The 21,309-nt window shown below is 40.3% G+C and overlaps 2 protein-coding genes across 4 annotated transcripts in view; one reads left to right on the top strand and one right to left on the bottom strand.

Annotated features, from left to right (window-relative positions):
• Positions 1-1,822: 1,822 nt before the first annotated feature.
• RPL24 (ribosomal protein L24) overlaps positions 1,823-21,309 on the bottom strand; it is a 432,745-nt gene continuing 413,258 nt past the window's right edge. Inside the window, exons 1-6 of one of the 2 annotated variants that reach the window (XM_018920179.2) lie at positions 5,583-5,706; positions 5,392-5,467; positions 4,174-4,284; positions 2,920-3,056; positions 2,468-2,531; positions 1,823-1,949 (exon numbers count right to left, since the gene is read on the bottom strand). In XM_018920179.2, the coding sequence (XP_018775724.2) occupies positions 1,869-1,949; positions 2,468-2,531; positions 2,920-3,056; positions 4,174-4,284; positions 5,392-5,467; positions 5,583-5,587 (474 nt within the window). In that variant the 5' untranslated portion in view covers positions 5,588-5,706 and the 3' untranslated portion in view covers positions 1,823-1,868. Of the gene's footprint in view, positions 1,950-2,467; positions 2,532-2,919; positions 3,057-4,173; positions 4,285-5,391; positions 5,468-5,582; positions 5,707-21,309 lie in introns of those variants that run through there. The other variant, XM_050973517.1, reaches the window with a different exon arrangement.
• CEP97 (centrosomal protein 97) lies at positions 4,291-19,929 on the top strand. 2 transcript variants are annotated; one of them, XM_050973418.1, is made up of 11 exons: positions 4,291-4,910; positions 8,077-8,219; positions 9,165-9,323; positions 9,721-9,822; positions 10,310-10,423; positions 11,304-11,470; positions 12,616-12,780; positions 14,668-14,801; positions 15,315-16,080; positions 17,093-17,168; positions 17,912-19,929. In XM_050973418.1, exons 2-11 carry the CDS (start codon positions 8,214-8,216, stop codon positions 18,623-18,625), a joined length of 2,403 nt encoding a protein of 800 aa, XP_050829375.1. In that variant the 5' UTR covers positions 4,291-4,910; positions 8,077-8,213; the 3' UTR covers positions 18,626-19,929. The 2 variants fall into 2 exon arrangements, with proteins under 2 accessions (XP_050829375.1, XP_009093696.1); XM_009095448.4 differs by lacking the exon at positions 4,291-4,910 and adding an exon at positions 5,709-5,918.

The following is a 21,309-nucleotide window of genomic DNA, read 5'->3' on the forward strand; positions in this document are numbered from 1 at the left end:
CTGACAAATACTTGATAGAGGATCAATTACATTACATAAGGTAAACCCAAGGGTTTATATTAAATTCCATAATTCATTCTAGTACATCTATGTTTGAGGTGAATTAAGTGCTCTTACACCAGGAAAAGGCCCTGCTCTCAACAGCCTGTCTCACCCAGTGCATAGCTTGTAAGAAGAGTAACCTGATGGGTTGTTATTCTTTACTTCTCACCCTATCAGTCAGAACTCAGGAACAGACATCAAGAGGAGTAATCCTGAAGCACTTCTGTGCACCACTGCAGTGACACCAGGCAGCCTAAGCCCACAAACTTCAAAGCATTAACAAATAATAACTTAATAATTAGTCACATCTGCCAATCAGTTTCTATTTCTATCATTATTGATATTTCAAGCAGATGGTAAAATCTCATCTTTATTTTCAGCTTCTTAGCTGAAAACATTCACATGGACACATTTGGGGTACTGGCTGCCTTGTACAAGACAGTGATGTGCTTTGTATAATCACCACTAGCACGCGTAATATTTAGAGGTGTTTTCAGCCTTCAGTTTTAAATTATTAAAAATTCCTTTCCCTGCTAATTACAGGCAATTTTTCTTCCTCTCTTTCCCCCTCCAGTTTCTGGCTCCTTAGCTTTCAAATGTGTCAACCAGTTTAAAAGCCTAAATTTCTTTCTAAACATGAGCAGCACTTTTTTTTTGTTGTTGTTGTTGTTTTTTTAATAGCAAAAAAGCAGAATTGTTTGGAAAATCATGGTGCAAATATCATTAATATCATTAAGCTAAACCTTTTTTTAAATGGGTTGTAGCCTTCATCCAGACCCCTATCTATTTTACTAAAACTCAAAAAAGGTGTAAGCATAGCCTATTACCCACAGTGCCCATTACAGCCATAGTTTTTGAAGCCCCGAAGGACTGCAGGAAGTTAAAATACAGCTGTCTTCTTGACCAGTGTAAGATAACAAATCAAGTCCTCAAAGTATCAACAGAAAAGTAACTGATCCAGAAAACAGAGAAGGTTTGGTTTCTGTTTTGGTTCTGGTAAATCAGGACATTGCTTTGCCAAGGCTATTGCTGTCTGGCAAAACTGGCAAAGTCTGGGCACACTGTCTGCACAGTGCAGTTATTTAGGCAGACAGAGGAACTCCCGTGAGGAATTTCAATCCCTCTAGAGGTGGGAGGGAGGAAAATTACTAAGGGAACCCCTATCTGCATTCAGTAAGTTAAATATGAACCCAAATGAGCTTTAACTATGTAACATCAGCTGCATTTGAAACCCATTCAATCTTCACAGGCTTCCTTTTCCTGACAACAGCTTCCAACAATTCATAGTTTTGTAACTTCCTGACCCAGAAGTTGCATCTGAATCTTTGTGTGTAAGAGCCATGCAGTCTGTGAAATCATCCATTCCCTTTTTCAAACCTCCTCCACATTTGATTCTCTGTATGTTGCTACATGAATTCCACAACACAGGACCTTTGTAAGTAATTTACAGATTATATTGCTTCACACCCCCTTTTAGCTTGTATGTACTCTGATCTTAGAAACCTCTTTTTATGTCATTTGTCATAGATGCAGAATAAACTCAGACACTGTTCTGTCCTTCAGGCAAGAACACTCCTCAAATACCTGCTCCATCTTCCCTGCTACCTGAGCTACTTACTGAAGAGTGGGGAAGTGTGTGCTAATACAGCAAACTGTCTAAGAAACAAAGCGTTTTACGGCAGAAGATGGTTTTCAGTCTGCCAAACCCAGACACAGTCATTTCACAGACTCATTCCCTTCAGCATATCTCACACAGCTGAGCAGACCATGGCACAAGCAATGAATTCCATCAGATGTTTAATCAGCATGACCAACAGTTTGGCAAGTTAGCGCTTTCCACCAACGCGGGGAGCAGAAACCTTGACTGGTTTCACAATCTTCTGCTTAGGTGCTGCCTTTGTAGGGGCCTGTAGAGAAATAATGCAGTGTGAGTGAAAAGAAGCTATTTATCTGCAGTTCTAAAAGTGTCCCTGTATGTACTCTTGACAGAAATCAGATCAGACTAGAATTGCAAACTGTAATACTAGGATCATGTTAGCATTTGTTTAAAACATAACACTAAGCCAGCATATGGTATTAATTCAAAAGTGATAATGAAACACATGGTAGCACTCATCAATATATTGTTACCAAGTTCCTAGACAGTGAAGATGTCACATTCAGGCAAGTTTTTATCTATTAAATATCTCTGATATTAGGTCAGAGAATTGATTTCCTGTAATATTTACTTATTCTGTAAAAAAGATTCATTCTATGCAGCTGTTTGGGTATGCTTAATTATAGAACAGAAGTCCAGTCTAGGAGCTTTCACATCACAAAGTTACAAAAATGCTTCCTCAAAACAGAAACAGGAATTTCCAATTAAGTGCCACAGCAGAACATGGTGTATTCCATTTTATAATTTCTATTGCCTATTGCATCTCACCTTTGCAGCAGAAACAGCTGTTTTCTTGGTTGCCTGCTTAGCCTTCTTGGCTTCCTTTGCAGCCCTGTTAATTCATAGAAAAAGTGGAAGTTATCCATGTCTGTCATTGTTTCTTTGTTTCAGCACTGTAAGTTTCCCACGTTCAGAAATGGAATGCATTACTGCAGATTACTCCTCTATAGTCACTATGCCCTGAAGGAATTTCTACAGAGAGAGTGGAACTGTGACTGACAAAAGTACAAAAGAAGAGGCAAGGAGAGATCCTTCTCTGCTGCCACTATCTCTTGCAAAGATTACTCAGTATTACATACAAATATACAGATTAAAAGCAAACAAAAAAACCCCACAAAAATCTTATAAAACACAAAGGTCACATAGAGTTTCAGCTTTTGTATGAAAAGTACTGTAATCTTTGAAAAGCTTGGGATAGCTCCACTGATCTGACTTCTCACCTAATAGCTTGTTCCCTCTGTGCCTTTCGTACTTCAGGCTTCTGGTTTCGCTTGGCCATGATCTCAGCTAGAGAGGCACCAGTGATGGCTCTCTGAAACTTCACAGCACGGCGTGTGCGCTTCTTTTGGACCTCTTCCTAAGAGGACAAGAGACAAACACAGACAATTAGCATCACAAGACATTAAATACATGGGTAAAGACAATTACGGCAACAAGCTGCTACTCAAATTGAAGCTATTTAAAACTGTACACTATAGTAGAATTTTACTCCTCACTTTAGAGATTCCTTGTTGGGTACAGAGAAGTGCTGCCCTACCTCCACCTGGCCCCTTCTCCAGCCACATCCTGTTCTTTTCATAGTGTGTTACTACCAACAAGCCTTGGCTGGCTCCCCAGCTGTCCAGCTATCAGTGTTGGAGACACACATATTAGACCCTGTATCTTCTATGCTTCTACAGCAAAGTATGAAGAAAAAATTTTGAAAGAATGTTAGAAGTTCAGCCATCTATAACTCCCAGAAGAAAAAAGGGGGAAAGCTAAACCTTTGATGGTGTCTTCTGAAAGGAAAACACTCCACAGCTATTCAAGTGGATCAGGTGCTGGGGAGCAGTGTAAGCAAGCACGCATCAACTTTCTTCAACCAAACTGGCAAGAACACTGACTTACTGCACTGATGTAAGCCTTTCTCAAAGCTCCTCTGCTGTGCAAGTTTAAACAAGAGCACTGCAGCTTACATCATGCTACTTGCTTCATGATTTATCCTTTTCATGCAATGACAGCTACATAGGAAAAGACCTCCTGCTAAGCTACAGCCCAAAATTTTCAAGGAGAGTATATTAGGAGTGTCATCCCTACCCCTCTAACCCCAGAATCAGCTCCCTATGCTGTCACCATTGAGGAAGTTTACAAGACCAAACTTTTACGAAGTCTGCATATTAAACACCATTACCCACCTTCCCTAAAACTAACTTTCAAAAACATGCCATTCCTACAATTATTAAGATCTACTGAACATATTGTGGCTCTGAGTGGTCTCTCAAAGAAGTGCTACAACACAATACAATGCTTTTGTTGAAGTGGTGCATAAACTCATACAACTGCACTCACATTTGCACCATTATTAACTAGTCTTCATCCTGGTAACCTGGGTCATGCTTCTGCTGAGCACTGGCACTCTTAAGTGACCTCTGACAGAGCAGTGACCACATCTTTTGGTCACCAACTGCCAGTGCCATTGGCTGGTGTGTACTTACTGACTGTCCCTTCTTGTGCTTACGCCTGTACAGAACAGTCCAGTTGATCTGACGAGGGTTTCTCTTGGAAAGGAATGCAGACTCACATTTTGCATTTAAGAACTGAAAAACCTGGGAAGGCAAAATGTTTTGTGTAAGCTTTGTTTCTATGAAAGACATTATCACAGTTTGCATCAAGTATTCCTTGAGTCAGTGATTTTCAACATTGACGTTTCTGGAGTTCTTAAACACAGATTTGAATATTCAAAATCTTAGAAGATACTTCAAGAAATCTCAAGTTTTGTATTTTGCTACATTGGTCAAACTGATGCATTTCAAGGCATTCTGAAGTATCTTCATTTTTCTGAAAAAGTTCAAATTACCACATGCATCCAGTACTGCTGTGTATTTCAGGCACATCATGAATAGCTGTTTCCAGCATCATGCTTCCCAAGTGTCTGTCCTCAAGCAACAATGTACTTCCTGCATGTGGGAGTGACTCAAAACTTGGCCTAGGGAACACAGGGAGACCAATTTCCCATTGCATCGTAGTGACACTAAGCTGTTTGTCTATATCAACAGGCAGAACGCGCAAGCTGTTTTATTTATCAGCTATATAATTCCATTAAAAGTACAACCTAATTCCCAGGAGCACTCACAAGGATTCAGCCAGTCTATCTCCTCGTCAGTTTGCCGGGAATTCCGGAGAGAAAGATGACTGTACTGGGATGCTCAAAAGCCAAGCCATCCTTTCACAGGTAGGGACAATCCTGTTTGCGTATGACATGACAGCTTGAAAGGGCTCTCCACCCTATTTTACCTCCAAGATTTATACTCAATTAATTCGGGAGACCAGCTGCTGGCTCCAGCGAACCTTAGCAGTTGATACAGGACTTGTCTAAGCAGCATTCTCTACAAAACTTTGGTACTTTACACTGCTGCTTTAAGACTCCGTTTGGAAACAGCATTCTAAAATTCAACCCCAAGCTACAACACCGCAAGGATCTCCGGCGGAGCAGCCACGGCACCTCAACACCGATGCTGTTTTCACACAGCTCGATACGAACGACTCGGGCAGAGGCCACATCAACACTACCGGTGTCTCCGGACAATCCCAAAGGCGCGGCCTCCGCTCCCCGCGCACTGCCCGGCCGCCCTCCCGGGCGCAGCACCCTCCGGTCCGCAGGGCCCGCTCCCGCCCGTCCCCGCCGCGGTCCACGGGGCTCGCCCCGGCCTCACCTTCCCGTCCGTGCGGGCGTAGCGGCGGCCATGGCCCGGGTAGATCTTGTACCCGCTGAAGCTGCACAGCTCGACCCTGCGCGGGAGAGAAGAGTTAGGGGAGGGCGTAGGTGGCCGGGGGAGGCGGCCGGGGCCCCGCGGCGGCCTCCCCTCGGCGGATGGGCGCGGATAGCGGCGGATGGGGCCCTCACTTCATGATGGCGGCAGCTGCGAGGAGCCGGAGAGGCGGAGAGGACGCCGGGAGGCGGTGTCGGGAGCGGCGCGCGGGGCCCGACGGGAGCGGAGCGGGAAGGGCAGGGCCGGGCCAGCAGCACCGCCCCGCCCCGGCTGCACAGCGGCGGCTTCACGGAGCGCTCGCCCGGTCGGGCTACCGGACGCGAGACCCGACACTCAAGCCAGCATAAAGGGCGCGGGGCTCCCGTAGCGGAGCGGCCCGGCCCATCGGCGCTCCGTTGCCTGGCGGTGTTGTCAAGCGCGGGGCATGGCGGCAGCCGCGGCCGGGGCGGGGGATGAGGCGGCCGGAGCGGGTAAGGGCAGCCCCGATCAGGTGCCGGGGGCCGGCGGAGCCGCGATGTTGGGGTCTGCGGATCCCGAAAGGCGCTGTGGCGCTCGGAGGGGTGCGAGGGGCTCGGCGCTGTGGAGGCGGCGGCGCCCCCTCCTCTCGCGGCGAGGGGCCGGCTCGGCCGCTCCGGTGCCCCCGCTCTCAGCCGGCCCCTGAGGGCCCCGCGGGGCTGGAAGCGGCAGGGGCAGCGCGGGGAGAGGGGGGCGGCGCGGGCACCGCTTCCCGCCCTGAGGAGCGCCTCTGGCTCGGAGCGGCTGTCCATCGTGCTGGAGGGTCCCGCAGCACCTTTATAGGCCAGGATTTGAATGATATAGAGCCTGTTTTCCCTGGAAGGGTGGGCTGAGAAGTCTTGGGGACAGCGCCACTTATGAGGGTGTAGTTCCTTGGTTCCTGCCAAACGAGAAATAAGCAATTTTGAAATGTTTTCATGGATCCTGAAAGCCTATTATGAAAATCTCGTTCCCCAGGTATTATATCAATGAGTCTTTATAGAATGGAATCATAGTAATTTTGTAGAGTTATACGTGTATGTATAAAATGCTGTCTATTGAATTGCCATGCTTAAGCAAGCAAACCAAAGCTTGTTGCAAGGAGAAGGACAAATGATGTTGAAAGAGGGACCATGCTTCTCTGAATCTTGAAGGTGCTCATAAAGGATACCCCCAGACAGGGAGATAACACCAGCACCCCAGGTCGTTTAGCACCTCTGTGAAAACCTTCTTTTGTCAGCATCATGGAGAAGTGATTATAGCAAGTCTAACTGCAGGGATGTCTAGTTCAATAGCGAAGCAGGTGGATGATGTTGCCATAGAAATACAGGTTCTTTGCAAATAGTTGTGTTAAGTAGTAGTTGGATCACATTATACTTGAATGCTGGAAATCTATGAGAACCATGTGCAAAGCCACATTCCAAATGCCTGAGTTTGAATAAAAGGATTACTCTTGCAATTCAGTACTCTGGGTCCTTGACTCTCTCCTGGATTGGAGGGGCCAGTTGTGATTTTTTTCAACAAACCCTTGGATAAATGAGCAGATGCAAAGTTTGTCTGGTCAATTAAAGTGACCAAGTGGTTGCAGAAGTGACTGCTTGAGTAAAAAACAAGTGGTACTGTCTCCCTGAATGTGTAAAGACAGGAATGTGATGGTTGCTGGCCTTGCTGCACTCCAAAGCCATTGGGGCAACTGTGGATTTGAAAAAAATGATGGGAATATGAAATGTCATCAGACATCTTTTTTAGAAATGCATGTTCTCTAGCTGACAAAACGGTACGCAAAAAATATTTGTTTCCATCCATAGTGCAACAACCCTAAAAACCTATACACTGTACTATTAATATGTGCATCATATTAGGGTGAGAACATTATTTGGGATATGTTGCTGAAAAAGGAAGCATTATTTGCTGAACAGCTACCATGAGAACAAGAAGCACTACAGTGATGTTTGTACATCAAATACATAGCAGAGGCTCAATGTATGAAAATTATTGCAATTATCAGGTGTCACTTTGGGTACCCAGAGATTCAAGCTCTCTGTTGATGGCAAATGTTTGCCTTTTAACTTTTTGTAGTGACCCTTTTTGCATGGAGCATTTGAATTGTGTGTGGCATTAAGTCAATGGTCTGCTAACCCATTTACAGTTTCTTCCTCCCAATCCCCCAGTACTGTAGTATGGTTGCATGAATGGCTTCTTAGTTTAGATAGAATGCTTACACATAGTTGTCAAGCTGCTCAAAACTTAAATTCTCTGAAGAATTTTAAAATTTAGGTTCTTTTGAAATTTGGGGTTTTGAGAATCACACCTTTAAATTTAGCTACCAGAATTTTGCTTCATCTCACTTCAAAGGATCTGTTGTGACTTTCTCAGAATTCTGTCTGTTCTTAACTGGGACAGTGTCTGGTGTGTATATCTTCCAGTAACTGGATCAGTTACTCTTAAAGTGTTCAAGCTGAAGTAATTTGCTTCACTTTTACATGGAAAAGAAAGTTAATCCATTTTTCCAAATTATTTGCATCTATTATAAAACAAATCTTTTTATGTTGCATTGCTTTTCCGGTACATGTTCTCATATATAAACTTTGTGGTGCTTTTTTTTGTTGTTTTTTTTCTCCTTTTTATTCTAAGGCTTGGTAATCAACTATTCAGGTCAAGGATTGCAAAAACTGGGTCCAACCTTGCCCTGTGATGCTAATACTCAGACTCTGATTCTGGACAAAAATCAGATAATTAAACTGGAACACTTGGAGAAATGCAGGAATCTGATGCAGGTCAGTGTTGCTTGATTTGAAATTGTTATCAAGTAATGGTGCTATGATGTTAGCATTTTCTGCCTTCAGACACTATTATGTAATTGAAGTAAGTTAGCAGTTACTGTCTTCACAGAAAAATAAATGATGGCTGACTAAAGTAGAAAGCTTTGCTTTCAGCTTTGCTTTCAGTGGAGGTCTGCAGTTGATAGTGGAGGGAGCTGTAACTAAAAATGAGCTAAGTAAATCCTAATGGGGGAGGGACATGATAAGAACACTTAGAAAAGTCACTGATAACTCAAATTTTGATACTTCTTAACTCTTGAGTACGTGGGCTTTGTAACCTTAAAAATAACTTTGTATTATCACTGAAAGTTCTTCTGGATAGACTCAAAGCTGCGTGTTAACTTCTGCAGGCCAGCTACACCGAGTTGGCAGAAGTGGGGTTTGTTGCTACAACAAACCTTTACCACTCTTGGTGATCATGTTACTGAAGTGTGTATATAGTCAGGATTAGTCAAGATTTACCCTTTGAAAAGTTTGTGGTTTACAGTCCTATTAGCACAGGACCTGTTTGAGAATTGTGTGAAATACATTTTGTCCTCTGTCATATTGACAGTAAGTACAATTTTACACCAGGAACGGGACAACAATTTGAACAATGAATTGGCAATTCTGAAATGAAAATCTTATTTTCATATGACACAATTCCTCATTCTTTTTCCTTTATTTAGCTGTTGCTAGGAGAATTTCCTCTTAAGTTTGTGGAGTGAGCTGTGAGGACTCATGCTCTTTGATCAGTAATTTATTTCCTGGCTCTTGCAGGTTTTTTGTCTGTGTCCTTTGCTTGAAAACGAAATACGTAGATTGAACAAGTATCTGTTGGAGTAGATTTTTGACTACTAGAACTAAGATCTTACTCTGTCTGCGTAGTTAAAACTGTTTATTTCGTGTGTCCGTCTGCAGCTCTCCGTAGCCAACAACCGTTTGGTGCGAATGATGGGTGTGGCAAAACTGACCAAGCTCCGAGTGCTCAACTTGCCTCACAATAGTATTGGGTATGTGGAAGGGCTGAAGGATTTGGTGCACCTGGAATGGCTGAATTTGGCAGGAAATAACATTAAGGTAAAGTGTTTAGTTTGTTGCATTTACCAGATTCTTGTGTTATAGAAATTTGGAAACTGCTGTTAAGAAATCTGAATATGTTTTGATTGGAGTAACAATGTTAATTTTTTATGTCTACTGGCTTATGAAATAGAGGATGGCAGCTTTTGGAGTGGACTTGTCTAGGAAAAAATAACAGTTTTGATATAAAAAATAAATGAAAGTAAGGAAGTAGTCTGCAAAATAGGAAAAAGAGTTATTATCTTTAAAATACAACTGTATTGAAACATTTTTTATTTTGTGTTACTTGCTCGTGGGTTTTTTTATCTTTCAAAATAATTTATAATTATTGATACCTGGTTTTATTTAGTAGCTTTAAAAGGTTTACTGTGAGTAACTAATTTCTTTATTTTTGTAGGCCATTGAACAAATAAATTCCTGTGTGTCTCTTCAGCATCTTGATCTATCAGACAATAACATAGCTCAATTAGGCGATCTCTCCAAGCTTACCTCACTGAAGGTAGATGTTCTGTCTCTGTTTTTAATGCGTTCTATACACAAAGAAATTTGCTTTGAAGATTGCTGCCTTTAGGCATTCACTCTTTGAACACTAGCTCTTAGAGCATTTTAATTCATTAACTGTAATTTCTAGAGGGAAGCCTGTGAATATTCTCTTCCTTGTTTTGAAGTTGCAGGAGATGAGGCAGTGATTTTTCTATAGCCACTTTAATGATTTTGATAAAGATATGATGGTGATATGTTCTTCATAACTGTTTGTTCTCTTATCTCCTGTCATGAGTCAAAACAAAACATACTTCTAACTCCTTCAACATGCCCTCTGTAGAGAAAAACGTTTCCAAATACTTTTTTGGTAACTGTGACCAGAAAGTCTTACTTATCCTTCTTTTTCAATGTATGTTTGTCAGGTGATGCCTGAAAAAGAAATCTGTGGGTTTTGATCAAACCTTCATTTCATCATGTGTTCATCATGTGTTTTTATTTTATAGACTCTTTTGCTACATGGAAATATTGTAACTTCACTTCGCACTGCCCCTGCTTGCCTACCTCAGAGTTTGACTGTTTTTTCTTTGGCAGAAAATGAAATCAGAGATTTAAATGAGGTAAGATATAGAAGATAGATCTCCTTGTCTTTAGGTAGACTGAAGGAAGGAAGTTGAACAATTTTTTTGAGATTATAACTGAAAATGGACTCTCTTCTTTGAAACAACCCAGCTTTTAATAGTTTAATTGTTTATATGTAATAACCATATTTGTATTAGCTGCACGAGCTAGTGGTGTCTTTTAAAATTTAGTCTGGAAAGAAATTTGGTTTTTTCTGTTATGTTTTTGTTATTCAAGAATGAATAACAAAAGGCCTAACCTTTTCTAGTTGTCTGAAAGTTGAAAGCTGAGCTGATTAAATGCTGCAGATAGCTTCTGCAGCTGCTGGGATTAGAACAGAGGTTTGAATTGCACTTGTTGCCACTGACCTATTTTTCAAACTGTGTAAGAGAAACAAATAATCTGCCTGTGACTTTTGTTTATTGTTTTGTTTGTTTGATTTATTATAAGTAGCAGCCAAAACTATTGGTTGGGATTTCATGTCAGAAGAAAATTTTTTCGTAATAATTTCTCTTCAAAACAGGACAGGGTTTTTCCAGCTTTTTGGCTTGCCTTTTTTTTTTTTTTCCTTTGCTTGTTTTCAAAATCCAGCAGCTGTTGTAGTAAACTGGTTTCATACTACCTTTCTGTACATAAAGCCCCATTCCCAAATTTTAATAGAAGGTAATACTTTCCAAGGACTAGCATTTACAGAAGAATTAGTGGGAAATGGCAGTAGCTGATAGAAGGTCCTTTGTAGTCCTTTATGGTCAACATCGAGTGTGATCGAGTGTGATTTTTTGATTTGTCATTCTGTTGTTTTGCAAAAGCTGTCCAGCTGTAGTTAGGGGAAATGTGGAATGTTTTGCTCAGTTAACAAATGTATTTTGTTTTCTCAAGGTTTCTTTCCTGGCCTCTCTTCAGCAATTGGAACAGCTGTCAGTTATGAACAATCCTTGTGTGATGGCCACACCTTCTGTCCCTGGCTTTGACTACAGGCCTTATATTGTCAGCTGGTGTCTGAACCTTAAAGTTCTTGATGGATATGTGATTTCTCAGAAGGAAAGGTGACATAATAGTATTAATAAATCTCTAAAATTATTACATGAAGTTTGACTAAGCTATAATTGCTTTAGCTAAATTGTTATTCAGTTACACTAGAATTATTATTTAGTTAGCTTTGATGGATTTATGAAGTTAAGCTTTTGTTTTGTTGCTCAAATCACAGAAGCACTTCTACAAAGCAAAACTTAGGGTACCAGACCACCGATGAACTGTTACCATTCTTTACAGCCTCTTTGACTTTGCAAAATGTGACAATCAGCAGGAGTTAAAGCTGTTGTCTTGGGGGAAGCTCAAATTTGCCCTTATATAAGCATGATTTGCGTGTGCATTTCTAGATTTGGCCTTTTTTTTTTTAATCGATTAGTTAAATATTATTTTGCTCAAATCACTTGTTATTGTATCACTGTGCTCATTATATCACTATGATATCTGCATACAGAGTTCTTGACATCAGAACAGTGCAAGCATAAATATTATCCAGTATAAGCACATTCCAGTCCAGGACACTAAAATATTCTAAGATATTAATGTCCTTTTTTCCCTGTTACTAAAATAAAAAGGTGCCCTTCTTTTGGCCAAAGGTAAACCAATTCTATTTCTGTTTCATCATAACATGCTAAGACTTTCCAGGAAAGTTGCTTGTTGGAATTCTAGACTTCTTTTTCATGACTAATGGGATGTTCTGTATTAACTATATTATTACATGTAGATGTATTGTATTAAATAATCTCAGGCAGAGATTAATTTGAAAAACAGACTTGTTGAATACTTAGCAATATGTGCTCTCTATGTCTGTTTTGCATGTTTTTGCGAACTTCTTTGTTTCTGTGAAAGCTGTGCTGATAAGTTCATTGAGACAAATGTTTTTTCAGTGCTCTAAACTACAAAGCAGAGACTGCGCAGTTTTGGACAAGTGGGTTTTTTCCATTTTGTTTCATCCATGCTTAAGTAAACTAGTACATTATGCATTGTTCTGATAATGACATTGCCAGTTTCCCTGGGTGTTGCACATGTTCCAAGTCTTGCTTAGCTTTGTAGATTAGCTCTTCTGTACCCACTAGAAGAACTGCAGTGAAAACAGAGTTACTGTTTCTATGCTGTTTATCAAAGGTGCCATTTATTAAACCATTTTCCCCCTTCCTAACAGCTTGAAAGCAGAATGGCTCTACAGTCAAGGGAAAGGAAGGTCATTTCGACCTGGGCAGCATGTTCAGCTAGTTCAGTACTTGGCTACTGTTTGTCCTCTCACATCTGCATTTGGACTCCAGACTGAAGAGGATGCCAAATTGGAAAAAATACTGAGTAAGCAAAGGTGAGAACTTAGTTTCTTTCTTAGAGAATGTAATTGAGAACATAATTATTTATCTGATGGGTAAGATGTAGTAAGATTTCATTTTAAGTATTGCAAAGTAACAGTGAGGGGTGGAGATGCAAAGTGTCATGGAGGTACAGAATGTGTCCTAGATGGGAATGAGAGGCAAGGCAGCAGCAGCAGGAGTGTTTTCATACTTTCTGGGTCATCTAGGGGAAAATTCCTTCATATTTTTCAGTCTGTGCTTTGTAGGACACTGAAAGTAATTTTTGTTAGAACTGTGATTAAAATAAACTATGCACTGGATTTTTTTTTTATTGCCACACAAAAAAACAATAAAAACTTCAAAAAGGAGCTTAGCTTTTGTTCTAATTGTAAATGAGGATACTATTGTGGTAGACTGGTGTATTAGCCACTTTTTTATTGCTGGGATGTTCTTTCTTGGTTTTAAAGTTAGTTGTCCTTTGGGGGGCACTGTTCCCAGCGATGCATTTGTCCATCTGTGTCTGGTATCTGAGGTCTGTCAGCAGAGGCCTCTGGAGAGCCTGCTGGTTCTTCCAGCAGTAGCTGTGTTGCTAAGGTCTGTGCAGAATAGATGAGTAGAGTTATCTTGGTGTGTTTCTTGTCCATGTAAAGATGAGCAAATTTTGGTTAGAAGCCAGAAAACAAAGCAATACAGGTTGTTCTGTTCCCCAGGACTTATTGACAAACTTTTTCTTGCAGAAAGAGCAGAAAATTCAGCTCCCAGAAGCAGACTACCTAAGTGGCATAGTGTGGTTAAAAAGCTGAGCAACAAAAGTGTTTTAGTTAGCAGAAGAGTATCTCTTCAAAAGGGCCAGAAACTTGGGAGCATCTGGAAGGAGTTACTGCCCACTTTGCAAGTGTACATTGGTCTCCAGGTGGAAATTATAGAAATGTTTTAGCTGTTTTTGAGGAGAAGGTGCAGTCAAGGCATCTTGACCAACTCTAGCTAAGGGATCTAGCCTTCACATGTTTCTGGGGAAAATCCAGGAACCTGTTCTGGATTTAAATAAATATAACTCTTCAAAAATTAAAAAAGCCCTCAACAACCAAGCCAAAAAAAAACCCTAGTAGGAAAAGCAATCCCCCCAAATCCTCACCTGTATATATGCACATACATATATGATTTATAGGACGTTTTGACTTTGTCCTGAGCTTCTAATTTAGCTGGGCTAAAACAACCTGTGTGTTCTCTGAATTTGTAAAGGGTGATTTTTTTTCTTTTTTTTTTTTTTTTTTTTTTTTTTTTTTGTGGTAGTATTTTATTTTTTTTGGTGGTTGATTTGTGCTAGGATTTCAGGCTCTTAGTAACAGGAGTACCTATTCCTTGATTCACTCACTTTGAAATGTAAGATACTCCCACCATTCCTCAAACTCCTCTATACCTACACACATAATGTATTCTACTTTAGAAATTTAAAATATTTGCATGACTTCTTTGTATGTAGAAATTCCTCATGGTTTTGAGTCTGTAGTCAGAATTGAACGTTGGGCTTTTTCTCTTTTTGTTTTGTTTTGGTTGTTTTCTTTGGTTGGTTGGTTAGTTTTTTATTTTGTTTTGGGTTTTTTGTTTGTTTGGTGGGGTTTTTTTTGTTTTTGTTTCGTGTTGGTTTTTTTTTTTTTTTTTACATGTAATGAAGAAAGAGGGGCTGGAGGAAGGGGAGCAGGAAAAGACTGCAATTTCCTACTTTGTGAGTTGTCCTGTTAGTGTCTTGTGTGTGTAGGAGTCTGCATAACAAGCCTCTCCTTTAGAATGTTTTGATAACTTGTTTCTTTTGAAGCAGTTCCTAGTTTCTTTTAGATGTTTTCTGTACAAATGAAAGTTTAAATGAAGCATAAAATCTATTGTTGGCACTCTGTGCTTAGACTCCACCAGAGGCAATTGATGCATGAAAACCAAAATGAGGAACCACGTACATTTTCTGCTCCCAGCAAAGCAGTGCCAGTTGCTCATGAACACAGTGGCCTGGCCCAGCCATCACAGATGGTTCTTGAAAAGGGTAAGTAGCTTATCTACACCTGTGATCTAACCTGTGGAAATAAATATTTTTCTTTTGAGCATAGGTAACTTTGTGGAAGGAATTTCAGAACAAGGCCCTGTTATTGCTTTATTTTACTGATCTTCTGTTTTCTCAACTGAAGTTGTACGTTGTTTCTAAAAAAAAATCCAGTCCATGCTTATTTGTCTTGAAATGCTAGTAGGCTGGTTAGGCAAAATCCCAGTCCAACAAAATAAGAGTTACTGCTTTGACTTTTGCATTTTATACAAGTTTATTCTCCAAGGAAGTGTTGTTTGTGCAATTTCTTGTCCCCAGTGTTTCCCAAGTCTGGATGTTACTGTGGTAAATATTGTCCTGATACAGAAATAATGCTAATTGTTACTAACATGTTAGATCATCTTACCCACCCAGGTGCAAACTGTCAAAACCAAATTGGGAATCCCTATGAATTAAAGAAGCTATTAATATTGTTGAAATACTCTAAAACTATAATGTGCCTTTCTGCCTATTTAGAACCTGTCATCCAGAGGAATTCTTGGGTTGGACCAAGTGCAAACAATGATCATTCCTATGCAGTAAAGAACACTTTTCTTCATGAAAGAAGCTTTCCCAAGGAGCTACACCTCGAAGATGTACAGACGGATGAAGACAAACTAAACAGCAGCCTTTTATCCTCAGAGTCTACTTTCATGCCAGTTGCTTCAGGATTGTCTCCAGTGTCTCCTGCTTCAGACCTGAAGCTACGTGGAATTAATTTGAGCCTAGAAGATGATGATGATACAGTGATTGAAGGTGTAAGAGATGTTAATAGTAGGGAAACAACTAAAAAGCAAGAAGCTTTGTCTGTTACAGGAGAGCACCCTAATAGAGCAGCAGGAAGTGTGGAAACACAAGAGAATATCAAAGAAATCCTGCAGGTGCCTGCTCGTGATCTGGTAACAGCTGGCCTGGCTGCAAGGACTGGCAAGTATTTAGGGGCCTCTGAAGTTCTGCACAGTCACCCCAGCACCTTGCTAGGTGCTGAATCAGGAGTGAAAACTCTTTGTTCTGACCAGATGACAGAAGAAAGGTCTAGTTCACTGGCTGTGCAAGGTGCAGCACCAGCTGATCAAGGTGCAAGCGAACTGCAAAGGATGACTGAAGCAGCTACCAAGCTTCAAGCTTCCTGGAGAGGATTTTACACAAGGAACCACCATCCTCGAGCCAAGGAAGTGCGGAATGAAATTCGCCTACACAGAATGCAGCAGCACATCATTTATTTAACAGCTGAAATAGAAAAGTAAGTTGAGGTCATGCTGTGTATTTCCAAGTCTGTCTGAATATAACCATCGTTCCAGAGTATTTCAGAACAAATAGATGATATAACTACTCACAGTAGAACCTAGCATCAGAAACATAAAACTGATTACTTTACAGAATCACTTCCTGTAAGGTAAGCACAGTTTTGCACATAGCTATTCATACTCTCAGAGTGTCTTCTATAAGTGGATTGGGTTGGAACACGTTTTTCTATTCCTATTTTAGCAGGACTTGCATATTTCAAAATAGAAATTGCTGACTGGGATGTATTTTTTTATTTGTCTCCTCACAATTAGAGTATATAAATCAAGTGTCCGTATTGAGAGTCATTATTCTGTTGCTGCTAAAAAGAAGAATTTCCTCAAAATTACATTTTAAAATTGTATCATATGACTTTGTTTTTGGTTCTGTTTTAATTTTTGGTCTGGTGAATCCATGTTTGGAGAAGACCATGGTCAAAGTTCCTCAATTTGTAAGCCAAAAATTCTGGGTTTACTTAATATCCTTCAGGATCAGCCTGGATCAGTCAGTCTGACAGGCTCTTTTTCTTCACTCTCACAAGTGACAAAAGTTCTGTAAATCAAGTTGAGTGCTCAGTGAACCTCTAGAAACTCCCAATGCTTACACATTGTACTCCACCCATATATCAGTGGGACAGCATAATTTGCAGTGAAGAAGTACTGTTTGGTGTGTGTGGGGGGGTAATAGTTGTGCAGGAAAAAATAAGAGCTCAGGTGCAGTTTACAAAAAGACACATTATTGCCAAGCCAACAAATGTGCTGCAGTAAAAGGAAGCAGAATTTAAATGTAACTGAAAAAGAAACTTGAAGTCAGCAGCTGGGTATTTATGGCAAGCCAGACTGCAGTAATTTCTTAATGTTGGGCTTTCAAAAGTGCTGTTATATGAGTAGGCATTTTTGTGTTCTTGTTGCTCTTGTTACCCAAATGTTGCTTATTTAAGCTGCATAAATTTTGGATGTGTGTTCTTGCAGACTGAGAAAAGAAAGAGAGGAAGATAAAATGCAGAGGCTTGTACAGGAGGAAGCTATCAGATTTCTTTGGAACCAGGTAAGTAATTTTAGTCCACTTGTTTTTTCTGCTTTAATGTGAATTTGGAATTCACATATAGGCAGATTCAAATTTGAATTCACATTATTTCTTACTGTATATTGTGAAGAGGCATTCAATATGGTTCAGTTTTTCCAATGATTTGAAAGGTTTAATAGATTCTTATTCCTGTGTTGTCTGCTATACTGATATTGTGGGGGGAAAATAACCCTCGGAACATTAGTGCAAGAACACTGGTTTTACTCCTAAAGACTAAATAGTGGCCTGGTATGAGAAGGAAGACAAAATGCAAGAAAAGCTAAATAAGCATAAGCAGAATTGTGAAGAATTATGTGACTGGTAAATGCCCATGGCAAATGAAATGGTATCAAGCTGTGTTGCTTGTGAGCAACTAATTTTTGAGGCAGGAAAGTTGTTAATACACCTTTTAATAAGCTTTTCTTCCAACAATAAGGTTGTTTTCTTAAAAATTGATAAATCATTTCTGGTTTTAAGAACAGGTTGCTTTTTCTTCAGATACTTGAATTGGGAGCTTGTGTGCTCTGTCAGTGTTTGACATGTAGGTGTAAAAGCCATGATGATTTCACAGTGAGAAGAACAAAATTTCCCTAATGATATAGGAAAGCTTTTGTTTGTCTCTTAGTCTTGAATTTTATACTAGAGCTTAGTTGCTGAATGCAGGAAATCCACTTGAAATCAAAATACATTTTTCTGCATTTCATAATGAATTTTTCTCTATACAGGTTAAATCCCTTCAACAATGGCAGCTTTCAGTGATGCAGAATTTAGGTGGTGCTGGGATCCCTTCAGCCAATACTCTGTGTTTATCCAAACCATCTCTTCAGTCATCCACAGTGGAGCAAGAAACCCCACCAGCTGCTAGTTCTGCTTTGGTAGCTCCAGCTAGTGAGGATGATCTTCAGGAAAGGTCTTCGTTGCAATTCCCAGATTCTGGCTTTCATTCTTCTGCGGCTGATCAGACTCATGCCAGTGAACTGTGTAGCTCTGCAAAGAGCTTAGCTGAAGGAAGTGAGAGTTCCCTTTCAATGGAAACCATCAAACAATATGGCAATTGTATTTCAACGTGTTGTTCAGATGGAGACGATGGCCCTGGGGAGGGTGGGCAAAGTAAAGAGAGCTCTAGTAATGTGCAGGACAACGGACTGATAGAACAGTATTTAAAATCTGTTCAGCAGCTGGAAGAGGCTGATGAAGACACAGATTGCAATGGCGAAATGGAGGGCAGCTGTTTACAAGTGTCTGTGTCAGCAGAAAGCCAAGATTCTTCCTCTGACACTGTCTCTGTAGAGCTCCCTCAAGACACATCTTCCCCTGTCCGAGGTGAAATCTGTCAGACACCACCAGAAAGCTACAAACTGAATTCAGGAATAGTAGAAGGGAAACAAACAGACTGTGATTCTTCATTTCAGATGCTGCATGTTGGGATAGCTGTATAATAGGATCATTTCCACAAAGGACTAGGGATTCCATTTCACTTTCTTTTTGCTGTTTATACAAAACTTATTTTTCATGTGTGCTGTTTCAGACTTTGACTCATGTTGTGAATTTATGTTGTAATTACTATTTTATTGATGTTGCTGAGGATTGACACTATGCTAACCTGAAATCAGCAAAGTTCTCAGTGACAATCATTATGCACTTTATTTTCAAACATAAAACTGGTATCCTAATAACTGGCCTCCATTAAATTAATTCTGAAGATTGGGGGGTGGATGGTGGTGGTGGTAGTGTTTGCTGTAAAATTCACTTTGGTGAATGCATCAGTAAGTATTTGCTTGGTTTTTTCCTACAAAGAAAGATTAACTTCTTATTTTGCAAAGAGAAGAAAACAATATGGGAAGAAATGGAGTCAATACAGGCAGTATATGCTGTCATAGGCAGGATACAGCCTCCTGAGAAACATGAAGAGTTGCTTTTCAGACTTTTGACTTAAACAAGAGTAACTTGGTCAGTTTATCAAAGATGCATTCCAGAAAACCAGTGTCCAAGTCAGTGACTTTTTTGTAAATAACTTGAAGCTGCTGGCAAGGAATTAGATCATTTACACACACACTGAAACAAGGACTTACAGGAGAGAGACCTCAGGGAGCTGCAAACAAGCTCGGACCTTTGTTTGCCCTGGGGTTGAATTTCCCTGCCTTCTCAGGTAAGACTCAAAATGGAACCAGTAGCAGCCAGGACTAAGTAAGAATTTCAGAAGGGCATGTGATTTGGGAACATCATTTCCAGGACTGCCCTGCTGGGTTGCAGCAGCAGATTTCCTGGTATATGTTTTGCTCCACTAGGATGCTAATGTCTATGTGGTATTTGGATTTGCGTGGCTTTCACGACATCAGTGAGTTTGATGGATCACAACTACTTCTATCTACAGGTATAAAAACTAAAAGTAAATGTGATGACATAACTATTTCCTGATATCTCTGTTGGGTTTTTTGGTTTGTTTTTTTTCCCCTGTATGTCCACTGGTTGACATTTATTAAAATGTCAACCAAAATTAGAGGTGGATAAAAAGTTGTATTTCTTCCCTGTTAGCAAATATGCTGAGATACCTAGGCTATGCTTTCCACTTAAACACTGGGAAAGCAGCAGGCTCTGTATCTTACCCAGCCATTGCTATGTTGGGTTTTTTAATGGAAAACCATCAGGTATCTTAGTATGCTTCAACAGTGACAAAGAAAATCTGTTTTGCCATGTGATTTGTGATGGACAATAGTGAAATAAAAGTTTATGTTGTGATTTACAGGGGTCAGTTGCATTTTGCAACATGTACTGGAAGCCAGTGTTGCAGTGGTTTGCTAATGTTTACTTCTCATTTACAAAGACAGATGCTTTTTGTAATTCTCTGGACCCACAGGTTAACTTCTGATATTATGGTGTCACTAAAACCAACTAGCACTCTTTTGAAAATACTCTTATGGCCACATTACCATGTAAAATAATTTAGTTTTTGTGAAAGCTTTGGTTGCATGTCTGTTTTTGGTTCCAAGCTGAAATTTGCCACTACTCAGGAGTTTGGTATGAGGCCAGTATCTGCTTGAGGCCTCAAAATATCCTTTATTTAGAACATAAATGGTGTATTGGACTTGTACCAGCCATGTTCTCAGTGGTGAAGTTCACCTTGGAAGAATAAAGCTTGCCTCTGTGTATAGAGTAGCCATCATCTCTTTTTCTCTCACCCCAAAAAAGTTCTAGGGCACCAACTTCTCCAAAGAGCTGTCTCTGCAGTCAGGCTGACCTTTGAGACTGTGCCTTGCATATATGGGAGCATTAAAGAAAACAGAGGTGCTAGAACCTTAATGTGCTGTCTTTCTAGCTGAATGTAGTCACAGCACATTTGTAGCATGACCATATTCATAACTAGATCTTGGAGTACAGTTGTTCTTGGGTATTAAAAATGGTACAGGTGCATTAATGTATCACAGTTTCTGATTACCTGGGCAAAACAGTGTGTAGTCCACAGGATCATACCCTTGTCCTCTGCTGAAGGTGCTGAACTTGGCTTTAAATCTGCCGTGCCTGGGGATCTGCAGTTCATAGGACTTAGCTCCTTGAATGTCAGTATAAAACCCCCAAACATCAAAGAGACTTCTTTGCATATTGAGAGAAGAATTTAAAACTATTCTGGATCTTGCACTCTGGAGGCAATGGTCAGTTGTAAGTTCTCTTTCATGGCAGAGTGCTTTATTGCAAGACCTGGAACAAACTAGACCAGTGCCTGGATAACAACGTTTCTTTTACTGGAGACACTGAGGGAGCATATGTATTTTGCTGTTTTGGATTGTCACTTTTGCTGCACAGTTAGAGGTGAAACAACTTTGATTTTGGAGTTGTTGGAGGGGGAAAACTTGGTGCAAGTAAATTTTTTATGGAAGCCCCTAGATGTTTCTTGATATTTCCTTTTGTTACTAGAACTTGCAAGCACAAAGACAAGACAAATTGCTTTAACTAATGCTGAGGTCAGCTGTTGTCTTATTAATGTGTGACCTGTATATACAAATGGTTTTATGCAGGTACGGCGAAGCATGTACCGACAAATATTCAGCTTTATCTTACTTTTTTTTGGGAAACAGAGAAATACTAGAAATTTTTTTCTAATGTTCTGAAAAGTATCTTGCATGTG

This window comes from Serinus canaria, chromosome 1 (assembly GCF_022539315.1).
Source record: "Serinus canaria isolate serCan28SL12 chromosome 1, serCan2020, whole genome shotgun sequence".
NCBI classification, from domain to species: domain Eukaryota; kingdom Metazoa; phylum Chordata; class Aves; order Passeriformes; family Fringillidae; genus Serinus; species Serinus canaria.

Bases quoted from the DNA above. Each gene is read 5' to 3' on its own strand.
- CEP97 (XM_009095448.4), top strand. From the start codon at position 5,873: ATGGCGGCAGCCGCGGCCGGGGCGGGGGATGAGGCGGCCGGAGCGG. The intron at 9,324-9,720 runs GTAAAGTGTTTA...TTATTTTTGTAG, and splicing joins TGGCAGGAAATAACATTAAG to GCCATTGAACAAATAAATTC. The intron at 17,169-17,911 runs GTAAGTAATTTT...TTCTCTATACAG, and splicing joins TCAGATTTCTTTGGAACCAG to GTTAAATCCCTTCAACAATG.